General features: G+C 40.3%; 2 protein-coding genes and 1 long non-coding RNA gene across 3 annotated transcripts; 2 read left to right on the forward strand and 1 right to left on the reverse strand.

The window, feature by feature from the left end:
• The first annotated feature begins 622 nt into the window (after positions 1 to 622).
• LOC116608913 (buccalin-like) lies at positions 623 to 5,245 on the forward strand. Its single transcript, XM_048732387.1, has 3 exons — positions 623 to 1,363; positions 3,128 to 4,399; positions 5,030 to 5,245. The coding sequence occupies exons 1-3, from the start codon at positions 623 to 625 to the stop codon at positions 5,075 to 5,077; spliced, it is 2,061 nt and encodes a 686-aa protein (XP_048588344.1). The 3' UTR covers positions 5,078 to 5,245.
• A 353-nt stretch (positions 5,246 to 5,598) lies between these two features.
• On the reverse strand, positions 5,599 to 11,159 carry LOC5501676 (tetraspanin-6). The gene is made up of 7 exons (XM_001622887.3): positions 11,026 to 11,159; positions 9,156 to 9,344; positions 9,001 to 9,075; positions 8,621 to 8,713; positions 7,705 to 7,869; positions 6,805 to 6,888; positions 5,599 to 6,517 (listed from the first exon to the last, which is right to left on the reverse strand). The coding sequence occupies exons 1-7, from the start codon at positions 11,098 to 11,100 to the stop codon at positions 6,446 to 6,448; spliced, it is 753 nt and encodes a 250-aa protein (XP_001622937.1). The 5' UTR covers positions 11,101 to 11,159; the 3' UTR covers positions 5,599 to 6,445.
• Positions 11,072 to 12,498, forward strand: LOC125572385. Its single transcript, XR_007313805.1, has 2 exons — positions 11,072 to 11,161; positions 11,956 to 12,498. It is a non-coding gene; the product is annotated as an uncharacterized LOC125572385 (long non-coding RNA).
• Positions 12,499 to 12,668: the final 170 nt, after the last annotated feature.

Consider the following 12,668-nt stretch of genomic DNA (forward strand, 5'->3'; position numbering starts at 1 on the left):
ATCATTTTCATCGTGTATATTCTCATCTCAATTATCATCTGTGCCATCTCCAGTATCACTTTTTTTATCATCATCCCCATCACCATCGTTATCATTATCATCACCCATATCATCAAAGCCACCACCACTGCCTACACCATCATTAGCATCATTAAAACATTCCTCATCGTCGTGGTCACCTCAGTCATATCCATCATTATCACCACCACCATCATCATTATCACTTTCATCATCATCATTATCACCACCATTACTATCATTATTACCACCATCATCATCATTATCATCACCATCATCATCATTACAACCACCATCATCATTATCACTACCGTCATCATCAGTATCATCACCATCAACATCATTACCACCACCATCATCATCATTATCACTACCACCATCATCATCATTATCACTATCATCATCATCATTATCATCACCATCATCATCATCATTACCGCTGTCATCACAACCAACGCCATTACCCTCGCTATCGCCATCTTTATCACTAATGCGATGGCATCATTCTTTATTGTCAACTACTTCAAGCCACAAGCCAAGTTCACATGGAACCAGCGCGAGGTTCAAGCTTGTGACAAAAGCAACAGAAACGTGGCATGCAACAATGTCACCTGACAGCAAGCAAATAGAAACCCAGTTTTATTTAGTTCTGTATAACGGTGATTGCTCCGAAATAGAGCCCATGGATTCAATGAAATCTGCATTCAAGTCCTCTATCATCGAATTAGTAGGACGAGATGATATTATTGTCGAAGTTGAAGAAGTTGTTTGCGGCTCAATTGAGGTAGTGTTTTCTATCACTGGACAAAGACTTGACGAGACAAGAGACATACTTTTATCATCTCGAAAAGAGCTTAAGTTTGGGATGAATGGCAAAACATTTACTGCCATTTCCATCAAACATCTGTCGAACAAAGAGATCACAACCACCGCTGCAGTACCAAGTTCGGCGCCTACAGCTACCTTAGAACCAGATCTTGGGATAGAAGCTATAGGGGAAACGGAGAAAGACAAAGAAAGGCGTACCGTCTTGTTAGTCTACGTACTTTTCGTTTCTCTGTTCGGAGTAATGTCTGTATTCGCGGTAGCTGCATTTATATTATGGTTTTATAGTAGAAGAAAAAAGGTCAAACTTCGCTTAAACACAGGTAGCCCATACTCCAGAAACACATCTCGTAAACACGAAAAACATTTGGAGCTCACAAAGCTTTCGCCGCTGCATCATTTTGCGGATTTTTATGGCGGGAAAGATGCATTGTCACATTCGGATGACTCTGGCGACGAGGAGAACGCGACCACTTCTGCGCTGATTGAGAAGCTGCGGGGGACTGGGGATGTTGGACAAGTAACTTACGACGAGGAGGGCGAACTATTTTGATGTCGTGTCGTCACTGGCAATTTTACAGGGCTCCCTGTGCAGGCCCATAGCCAGGGGGAAGGGGGGGGGGGGTTCGGGGGGTTCCGACGAACGCCCCCCCCCCCCCCCCCCCCCCACCCGGCTTGAAGGTCCGCTCAAAGCAAACAAAAATATATAACGTTTGGTTGGAGATATACCGTGCACATCAATATGTCTTTAAAATGACTATAAAAATCTTTTTTTTTATAATACCTATCTTTATTATTATCGCTATATTTTAAAAAGTACCCTATTTATAACAAGAAAAAACCTTTTTGAATACAAGATTGATTGCCTAATGTAATAAGGCGAGGAGAGGGGTATACCGGAAATTTGGTCCGCTGAAATGGGAAAACCGAACCACCTCGTGTTTGACAGGAATTCACAGCTGCGAGGAATCCGCCAGGTTTTTGCATTTCTTTGCTGCTTAACCGGGTAAAGTTAATGCCAATCATAGAATGCGTCTCTTGCATCCATATACATTTAAAAAAGCGCGTGTCGCATTGTTTGTAAGTAAAAGTAAAAGTATAGCCTCCTTATAATAAAACGATATACAATTGTGAGGTTTTACAAATATCACATGCTTCATATAATTTCCTTGACTCTAAGGGAGTGAAAATCCCTGCCGATGTTAAGTGACAAATAGCGTATCCCCATCTCCAAGTTCCTCCTTCCCCATCAACATACAAAGAGTCCATAACTCTAGTCCTCAATCCACCTCCCTCACCCCCAGGACTCCTCACATGCCCACAACGCGTGAAGACAACGAGCTACGAGTGCTTACGTGACAGGGAACACAAAGGTTATAAGAGATCAGCTAATGATCCAAGGATGTAGCCAAAAAAAAAAAAAAATTGAAATGACCAATAGAGGGGTGGCTGTGCCCCAATATTTTTTCTGAATCGTGCCCCTCCCCTTTGAGGCCTGCTCCAACTTTGTGATCCTGTCTTTTTATTGGTTTCGGGCTACCTGTGTTTACCCAGGACTCATTGCGGTTTCAAGATGGCGGACACCATGATCGCTTGGGCTTCAAGTATTATTGAATCAAACCGATCAAACATGCGTTTTTTTGAACTTCTAGAATATTATTAACTGTTCTCGGTTCAGTCTCTTGTGTTCTAACTCCTTAAAGCTTCTATATTGCTCTGTTTGACAAAATAGACCTTCGAAGACTTGACGGGGCAAATTACCTACGTTTTGGTCGCGCGTCATCACTTCTTCTCTGAACTGTGAGAGCCATGGGATTTTGGCAGAGTTATAAGAGCTTGAGTAAGCGACAAAGACTGATTATTGGACTTATTGGGATCGCGGTAGGACTAGCGGGGAATTACTTGTTTGTGCCTTATTTGGACACGCTTCCAGAACAGACGAAGACAGAGAAGGGAAATAACAAGATCGAGGGGCATGGACATCGATAGTCAGGGAGAAACTTCTGCGTTGTTCAATTGCCGTGGGAAAGTACTTGAAAACACTTTTAGTTCCTTGAGTGTGCTTTTCTTGGAGAGAATAATTGTTGTTAGATAGAGAAAATTGACAAATGCCACGTTTACAAAGGCCTTGTAATTTTAGGTTTGATCTGAGCAAATGATAGCATATTTTTAAATGGTGAGACATCAAAGCGTTGCAAAAGAAGTCAGATGCATGCCTAGGATGTGGTGAGGGTCTGGATAGCGAGGGTTACCAGGTCAAGGGGTATACTGAGGGTCTGGATAGCAAGGGTTACCAAGCCAAAGGTTTGTCGAGGGTCTGGATAGCCAGGTTTACCAGGTCAAAGGGTTTACAGAGGGTCTGGATAGCAAGGATTACCAGGTCAAAGGGTTTACTGAGGGTCTGGATAGCAAGGGTTGCCAGGTCAAAGGGTTTACTGAGGTTCTGGATAGTGAGGGTTGCCAGGTCAAAGGGTTTACCGAGGGTCAGGATAGTGAGGGTAACCAGGTCGAAGGGTTTGCCGAGGGTCTGGATAGCAAGTGTTTCCAGGTCGAAGGGTTTACTGAGGGCCTTGATAGTGAGGGTTACCAGGTCAAAGGGTTTACTGAGGGTCTGGATAGTGAGGGTTACCAGGTCAAAGGGTTTGCTGAGGGTCTGGATAGCAAGGGTTTCCAGGTCAAAGTGTTTATTGAGGGTCTGGATAGTGAGGGTTACCAGGTCAAAGGGTTTACTGAGGGTCTGGATAGTGAGGGTTGCCAAGTCAAAGGATTTACTGAGGGTCTGGATAGTAAGGGTTTCCAGGTCGAAGGGTTTACTGAAGGTCTGGATAGCAAGGGTTGCCAGGTCAAAGGGTTTACTGAGGGTCTGGATAGCAAGGGTTGCCAGGTCAAAGGGTTTACTGAGGTTCTGGATAGTGAGGGTTGCCAGGTCAAAGGGTTTGCCGAGGATCTGGATAGCAAGGGTTTCCAGGTCGAAGGGTTTGCCGAGGGTCTGGATAGCAAGGGTTTCCAGGTCGAAGGGTTTACTGAGGGCCTTGATAGTGAGGGTTACCAGGTCAAAGGGTTTACTGAGGGTCTGGATAGTGAAGGTTGCCAGGTCAAAGGGTTTACTGAGGGTCTGGATAGCAAGGGTTGCCAGGTCAAAGGGTGTACTAAGGATCTGGATATTGAGGGTTTCCAGGTCGAAGGGTTTACTGAAGGTCTGGATAGTTATGGTTTCCAGATTGGAGGGTTTACTGAAGGTCTAGATAGCGAAGGTTACCAGGTCGTAGGGTTTACTGAGGGTCTGGATAGCAAGGGTTACCAGGTCAAAGGGTTTACTGAGGGTCTAGATAGCAAGGGTTACCAGGTCAAAGGATCTACTGAGGGTCTGGATAGCAAGGGTTGCCAGGTCACAGGGTTTACTGAGGGTCTGGATACTGAGGGTTTCCAGGTTGAAGGGTTTACTGAAGGTCTAGATAGCGAAGGTTACCAGATCAAAGGGTTTACTGAGGCTCTGGATAGCAAGTGTTGCCAGGTCAAAGGGTTTACTGAGGGTCTGGATAGCAAGGGTTACCAGGTTAAAGGGTTTACTAAGGGTCTGGATAGTGAGGGTTTCCAGGTCAAAGGGTTTAATGAAGGTCTGGATAGTGAGGGTTTCCAGGTTGAAGGGTTTACTAAGGGTCTAGATAGCAAGAATTACCAGGTCAAAGGGTTTACTGAGGGTCTGGATAGCAAAGGTTTCCAGGTCAAAGGGTTTACTGAGGGTCTGGATACTGAGGATTACCAGGTCAAAGGGTTTACTGAGGGTCTGGATACTGAGAGTTTCCAGGTTGAAGGGTTTACTGAAGGTCTAGATAGCGAAGGTTACCAGGTCGTAGGGTTTACTGAGGGTCTGGATAGCAAGGGTTACCAGGTCAAAGGGTTTACTGAGGGTCTAGATAGCAAGGGTTACCAGGTCAAAGGATCTACTGAGGGTCTGGATAGCAAGGGTTGCCAGGTCAAAGGGTTTACTGAGGGTCTGGATACTGAGAGTTTCCAGGTTGAAGGGTTTACTGAAGGTCTAGATAGCAAAGGTTTCCAGGTCAAAGGGTTTACTGAGGGTCTGGATACTGAGGATTACCAGGTCAAAGGGTTTACTGAGGGTCTGGATAATGAGGGTTACCAGGTCAAAGGATTTACTGAGGGTCAGGATAGTGAGGGTTGCCAGGTCGAAGGGTTTGCCAAGTTTAATGCACTAGCCTGCGGCCACCACTAGCTACATATATGGCATGCATAACCCATGTAGCCTCAAAGTCGTAAAAAATAGGAGATATTTTAATTATAAATTATAGCATGGCACAAGGGGAATTTAGTGATTAAATGTCCCTGCAACTGAGGCAGTAATACCATGATACTGAGGAAATAAAATCATGACTACGAGTAATATTAGGTTGGATTAGTGAACACAGCTCAATGGATCAGGAATTGCATATGCATTGCTCTTTTCATCCCTCTAGAGACCACACATTTTCACGAACAATTCTCAAATCAAACATAGTTGATTTACATAGTTGCTGACTTAACAACAGTTTAGTTCTTTGATGTCATTAGCATGCACGAGGGAAATTTGGAAACTAAATCTCTCATCATTAATGCATGAGGGAAATTTAGAACCATCTATTGTTTTCGAGGCAATTTCACTAGTAATTGTCCCTCAGAAAACAAAAGAATCCGAGGTGATCATGGTATTACTATCAGATGAATACCAATGATAAACAATTTAAAAAAAGATGACACTTTTTAAAGCTGTTGGAGTTTATTTTGACAGTTTTTCTCAACTAAAACTAGACAATTAACTCCTCAAAAAGAAATTATTAAAAAAGTTTATCTATTTGGAGTACTTTTACTAAACACAAATAAACAAATAACAAAGGGAAAAAAATTTGTGTACAAAAATAAGAACATAATAAAATACATTGATAGAACATAAACATTTGCAAACCCTTAATTATCAACAGCCAACATTCTGAAATATGTCAGCTGTATCAGGAGATAGTGTTCTATTTCAAACTGTGATATAAATCAATATAATGTTCATTTGGGCATTCATTGTGCATAAATAAATTCTGTCAAAATTGAAATTAGATAAAAGCTATTAAAATTGAGAAAACTCTATAATCATATGTTCAATGCAATATAGTTGCTCAGTGTGTATGCAAAATGTACAGTTGTGCATTGATATATATTATGTTGTTGAAGCTTCTCTGTCTACTATTGTATAAACTATTAAAACTAGTATTTTTGAGGGCTTGACCTATTTTGATTGGTTGTAATCTTTGTATGGTAGCTACAGTTTAGTATACAGTACACAGGAACCTCAAGTTAGAAATTAGAAGTTATCTAAACCCTACGAAGGTCTCTGCATTGCATGGAATTAAATCTATAACCTCAAAACTTACCTAGGAGACAACTAGGTGTTTTATTTTAGTTATTGAAATCTAACTAGCTCTAAAATATACATCTCTAGTAAAGTATCTTTAAAATCTAGTAAAGTATCTTTCTCAAGCTATGGCAGCCTTAGAGTAAGGCCTTTGTGCTCTATTCGGCGACTTGAGTCTAATGCAGAGTTGTTGATATATTGGTCCTAGACAAGTTCATACTTGAGATTATTATGCAAAGTACTGGCCAAGCAACAGGAAAACGCTATGCCGATCAACTGCAAAGGTAATAAAAATAATTATTATATAGCAGTGTACGTCTCTGTATAGACACAAAACAGTATAATAAATATATTTTTTACTTTGTTTGCATTAGCCTGATTTATCATGTGCAGTCTTATAAATCAGGCTATGTTTGCATGGCAAAATTGCTGTACAGAAACTTATCTTAGAATATCCTGGCCCATTAGTTACTGTATAGTCCATGAACTTGGTCAGTAAGAGGTACAGCATATATTCGATGCTGTTACAAAATATTGAGGGGATTAACTGATGTTTGCTTTACCTGGAATACTGCCAGTCCTAGTGCAACTCCACCAATAATAACCAGCTTGTCTTCAAAATACTTCACAGCAGCACCATAGCAACCCTGTAAAGTGAGGGAAATAGAACCTAGCCTAAGCAATATCAATATCTTATACACCCACCCTCAAGAGCCACTATTTATGAAGCCCCCTCTTTCTATCATAAATTCTATTCCCCTGAAAGGCATAAAAAAGGCTTTTTGCCAAGGGTACGAAGTGATTTTCAATGGGTTTGATTGAACAAATGTCAATAAATGTACACATAAACAATGCCAAATGTCATTGTTAATTTGTAGAGACAAGCACAATTATGCACTCTTTTAGCCTCTCAGAATTTTGTAAGGTCCAAACTTATCTGTGTCAAAACAGGGAAAAGAGCCTTCCTCTCTCTTTTTCTACCACCCTCCCGCTTGCTAATGAATCGTATACAATGCATTGTATAGTGATTGACATCCAAATATTATTAAAGATAAAAAAAACACTAATTGTACAGTATTTTAAGTTTGACAGCGATATTGATCCCGTAGGGAGAAGCATTCATTTTTTAATTTGGTGATTCTTCGTTGCACTGTGACAATAATGCCAGAAGAATTAATATGAAAATGAAAAACACTTTCATTGTACATTCTAGTGAATTTTACGTTGTCAATTCTTCCCGCTTCTCTTTATACAAAGGGCAGCGGAGAAGGAAATACTCTTCATTTTCTACTTGTCCATTTTTACAAATATTTTTTTTATTAATATGCTCCTCCTTTTTTAGAAAAAAAAGAGAAATATACCCACTGGAGCTTGTCAGAGCCCGTGAACGCATTTCCTTTTTGAATAAGTTGGGTTCTACCCTCTCTCTTTAAAGAAATCTAACCATCTGCACTGGTTCTCACCTGTTCTGAGTTGATGGTCTCTGGATGACTGAGAACCTCCAGATTGCAGCTCTTCACTTTAGTGTCCTTGCAACAAGACTCAGGGACTGAGCCGTTCTTAGTGTTTGGTCCTGCCCAGGCAACCATGAACCAATCTGTGTAGTTCCTACTTCCACAGCATTTCAACTGCATACAGAAAAATATAGTATCTAAATATAGGATAGTCACTTTGCAGCAGTATTCAAATTACGATTTCAACTTTTTCCTTTGTACTTTTAACTTACATTAGCATTGCAGAAAATTATCCCTCAGCTGCTGGCCCTTCATACTACTCCTCAACCACTCTCTGTCCCTCACTCACATGCTAACCCTGCTCTTCCCTCTCCCCTACCCTTCCCTGCCTCTCCCTCTCCCTCACCCCCTACCCCTCCCTGTAACTAATTTCACCTCCTACCCTTACTGCTCCCTGTAACTAATTCACCTCCTGCCCCTACCACTCCCTGTAACTCAATCATGCCCTACCCCTACCCCTTCTCCGGAGATACAGGGAGGGGGGCAGGCCTCAGTTATTCTCTCACCTTCTCCGGAGATACAGGGAGGGGTAGGGGTAGGAGGAATAAGTACCTGGAGAAGGTATGGCTTACCATAAATGATCTAATAAACTGCCCCACCCCCTACCCTCCCTCCCAGCTTAAAAACAACATATTAATTTCGGCAATATAAATCAAATTTAATTAATCTGAGTTTGGCAGCTACTGGGTGAGACTTGCTTAATGTCAAGAAATGCTTGAAATGCAGGTTTAATTTAACGTGATCCTGACTGAGACTAGAACCCAACTGCACTTGAGTTTGTTATATTCCCCCCCCCCTAATAAACGCCTCCTATACGTGTATTGAATGCCCCCCTAGGCCCGTCGAAATAATTTACTGTACTCACATTCTTCTGCATGTCATTCCAAGCATCTTTGAAGCCTTGTTCTGGGTAGTCCTTCAGGGCAGTGTCCAGCCCGTCACTCAAACCTGTCTTTATCTGTAATGCAAAGTGAAAATGTTAAATAACATGTATGTTTAATAAAAGACTGTTCAACCCAGGGCACTCTGATACTAGACTAAAAATCAATAACCCTACCCCCTAAAAAATTCAGTTCAAAAAAAGATTTGTGCGACCAAACATTATTTGTATCATGACTTTCTCCTCCTAGGAGTTAAATGTTTGGGGGGCAGGCCTCAGTTATTCTCTCACTTTAATATCCGACTTGTAACACTTGATTCAGTTGTCCCCTTTCAGCTAGTTATGGCCCTGCAAGCCAGCCTTACCTCACTACGGAAGATGTATCCAGTAATGGCTGTTCCCAATTCCACAAGAAAGAGAAGACCAAGAATTACCCCAAACTGCAAATAGATCCAAATTGTAAGACTTATTTATTTTTTTTTGCATACATATATCCATACAAAATGGATTTGATACTCACAGTTTTCAGCAAGCATGTGTGTTCCTTTAGAGCTCCACAGCACCCAATAAACCCAATAATAGCAATCAAGAAGCCGATGCCAATCAAGATATATGCAGCAGTGGCATAATCGTGTGAAGAGAGCTTCATATAGTCGCTAAACTGTATTCTTGCCCAGATACCAACAGCTAAAACACTCAAGCCCATCAACTGAAATACAAGATGTTCTGTTATTAGAAACAATATTCTCTCTTTGATGTCAGCAAATAACACACTTAAAGCCGCATTGTCACCAGTTTACTTCTGGAAGGCCAACGGAAACCTCAACCGACATGAGACAAAAGAATCTATTAGAATATGCGCTATTTAACAGGCAATCCGCTCTAAACTATCAGTCACATCATCAAAGAAACTCCCAATAGACACACTGCTTATACAATTTTAAAACATTTTTTTGTGTTTTCCGTTTTAAATCATCAGAGATTGTTAGGCAATCAACTGAGGTTAACAGGTGACAATGGAGACTGTGTATGCAAGTTGATAACAGTTACAACCCTTATGAAAAAAAAAAAGCCTTCTAGAAGTAACAATACTCGCTATGCCCTGTATGGAAATCTTATGGAAACAGATCCATTTTTTGTTTTTTCTTCTGCATAAGCTGTTTAGCATCAAACAGTGATACATCTGTCTTTTTTATATTATTTTGTGTGCTAAATATATATATATATATATATATATATATATATATATATATATATATATATATATATATATATATATATATATATATACATTTTATTACAAACCCTCCTCGAATAATAATTCGATGTTCTTCTAGCCATTAAGTTTTTCTCCTAAAATGGCTAATCATCAATAATTGACAGATATTGGGCAAACATTTTTTTTCATTTTTGACGAAAAAATCTAAACTGACTTTTGTTAACGCAATAATTGCCCCTATGCTTTTGTGGTTTTCCTCTAGTATGGGGCAACCAGCTCCCTCTGAAGGCCTAGACAAAAAAACCTATTGTTATGGTTTTACATTATAGTCTGGTGTGATCAGAACTGCAATAGTAAACCAACAAAATTGATAATATATTAGGGTATAAATCTTACGTTTTCATAATCATTCTATTTTTACAATTTTCTTCTTCCTTATTTAGGCGAAATAAATTATCTAAAGAGTGTGCCAAATAGAAGAATAAAACCGGCGTAATATTTAATTGAAGTTTTGTTTGCTTTATTACTTGTAAATGTAAGCATTTAAACTCGATTCAGAAAGGAAATAGCCACTTGAATTTAAAGATATAAATTCGACGGTTTCCTCCCCCTATTCCAAAACCTTTCAAGCGAGTGATAAGCTATTTCGATGGGTTCAGAGGGTTTTAAAACGAAGTGTCGAATTTTGATTAAGCAAATGACTTGCTCGCTATATTCGGCATTAGCAAGATCATAACATGAATCGATGAGATCCAACACCAAAACTAAAAGGCGATTATTAATTTGTAATTTCTTCGGCAACTCTTTGTGTGATAAGGATTTTCCTTCCCTACGAAAAGACTTTATTCCCGCACCTCCCAACAAATTATTTCTACAATGCGTCCAAAGTTCGCAACGGTGGGCGATTCCACTTAACTTTTTAAGTTAAATTCGAAGTCAGGATTCCTCAATCGTAAAACAACTAAAGCATAGCAACGATACAGGGAAAAAGCTCTATCACGCACAATCAAGGCGTATAAACAAAAAGGAAGCTTCCCGAAGCATTTTTGAGATTCGTTAGTTGGGATTTATCGATGATAAGAAAGAAAACAACTGAGATTGCTCGCTGATTTTCTGGATTCGTTTAAAAAGTAACGGGGTGAGATTTGGATATGTAAGCTTAAGTACCTACCCAGAACAAAGCATTGAAGCCGAATAAAAGGAACTTGACGCATTGCATGCAAGCTCCGAGCTTCATCGCAGCCATCTTTGTTTGTCTCGAGGAAAGTTTTGGCGTTCGACGTCTGACCGAGGGAAACTAGTACGAGGTGAGCCTGGCGTGGGCGGCGAAGTGTTGTGTGACAATAAGCGTGACAAAGGGTGACCCCCCCCCCCAAAAAAAAAAAAAAAATAATAATAATAAATAAATAATAGACTAGAAGTTCTCACGGAGAAGTGAGGAGCTCGAGCTCATAGATTGGTTGGTCATTCACTTGCAAGGGTTAAATCAATATTCTTTTAGATTTGTGTGGGGCAGGTGAAGTCTGATAACCATAACAAACAATTTGATTAGATGGGGGGGGGGGATGTACAGTCATAGATACTATGAAAAGTAAGTATATTAAAAAAAAGACTGCTTTTTGGTGGTTGAGCTGCATGCCTGTACATAGCCAGTAAGCTGTGGCCATAATAGCTACTGAAAAGACTACTGCTCATGTATTAACATATAGTTAACCATACAGAATTCATTATCTCCTGCTTACTACCAAACTTTAGCTTCTGCATTTAAGTACACTGCAGAATTCACTGAAGCCCACTGATTTCTAAAGAATCTCTGTGTCTCCTCCATGGCTGTGTTTGCCTTGGTTTAAAATAATGTAGCAATCAATTTTGCTTTATTTCTTGGGAAGTGATTTGCAATCATAGTAGTTCTGGACTTGACATTGCTGTGGAAAAATAGACTCAAAATATAAAATACTGCAAAACCAGTATCGAATATTAGAAGGGCTGAGAAGCGGGGCAGAGAAATGAGATTATTATTGTAAACACAGGGCAAGTGAGAAAAATCATGGCCGCTTTGTAACACGGACTGCCAAGGTAACCCAAATCTTGGTTTCCACAGACAGACAGAGTGCGTCCAAATCGAAGCTGGAAAGGCAACGCATAGACTACTAATGGACGATGGGGGAAGGGGACGTGAGATTTTGTTTCCAAGATGGTGGCGGCTTATTCCACAGGAAACCCAAATCGACGCGATGACTTAAGTCAGTGTTAGTAAATAGAGTTATATTCTATGTGCATAGCTACAGGAGGACAACACAGGGTGTATATGCTCGGTTTTGACCACTGAATGTTATGGTGTGCCAGACTGTGAGCCGTCTTGAAAGTTAAGAAAGCATAAAGAGAAGCAATACGAACAAACTAAAAAGGTGACTTTGCATGGAGTTTGGATGCCCTGGCCTCCCCCATACTACAGCAAGGTTTGCATGTTCCTGATTTTTGTATCAGTTTGTGCATTTATGTTTATCAGAGGCATTCAAGCTGAAGAGAAATAGCATAAATGTCAATTCACCGTAAAAAATTGATTGATATCTGTTACTGTTTATTGTTGGGGAGTATTGCCATGTTTATATATTACAGTTCACCTTGCCATGACAACCAAAAAGGACTGTGTTGGAGGTTTTTGGGGGGTGTTGGGTGTGTTAGGGGAATTGATGTACACTCCCCCCGCCCCATTTTTCCTAAAATTATAAACAAATGAGCAGTAGGGAAATAGGTCCTGCAGTTTTCTTAATGCCTCTGTATTATACCCTCCCCAGCATTTTTGGGCCAAGT

Source organism: Nematostella vectensis, chromosome 9 (genome assembly GCF_932526225.1).
Source record: "Nematostella vectensis chromosome 9, jaNemVect1.1, whole genome shotgun sequence".
Taxonomy (NCBI): Eukaryota; Metazoa; Cnidaria; class Anthozoa; order Actiniaria; family Edwardsiidae; genus Nematostella; species Nematostella vectensis.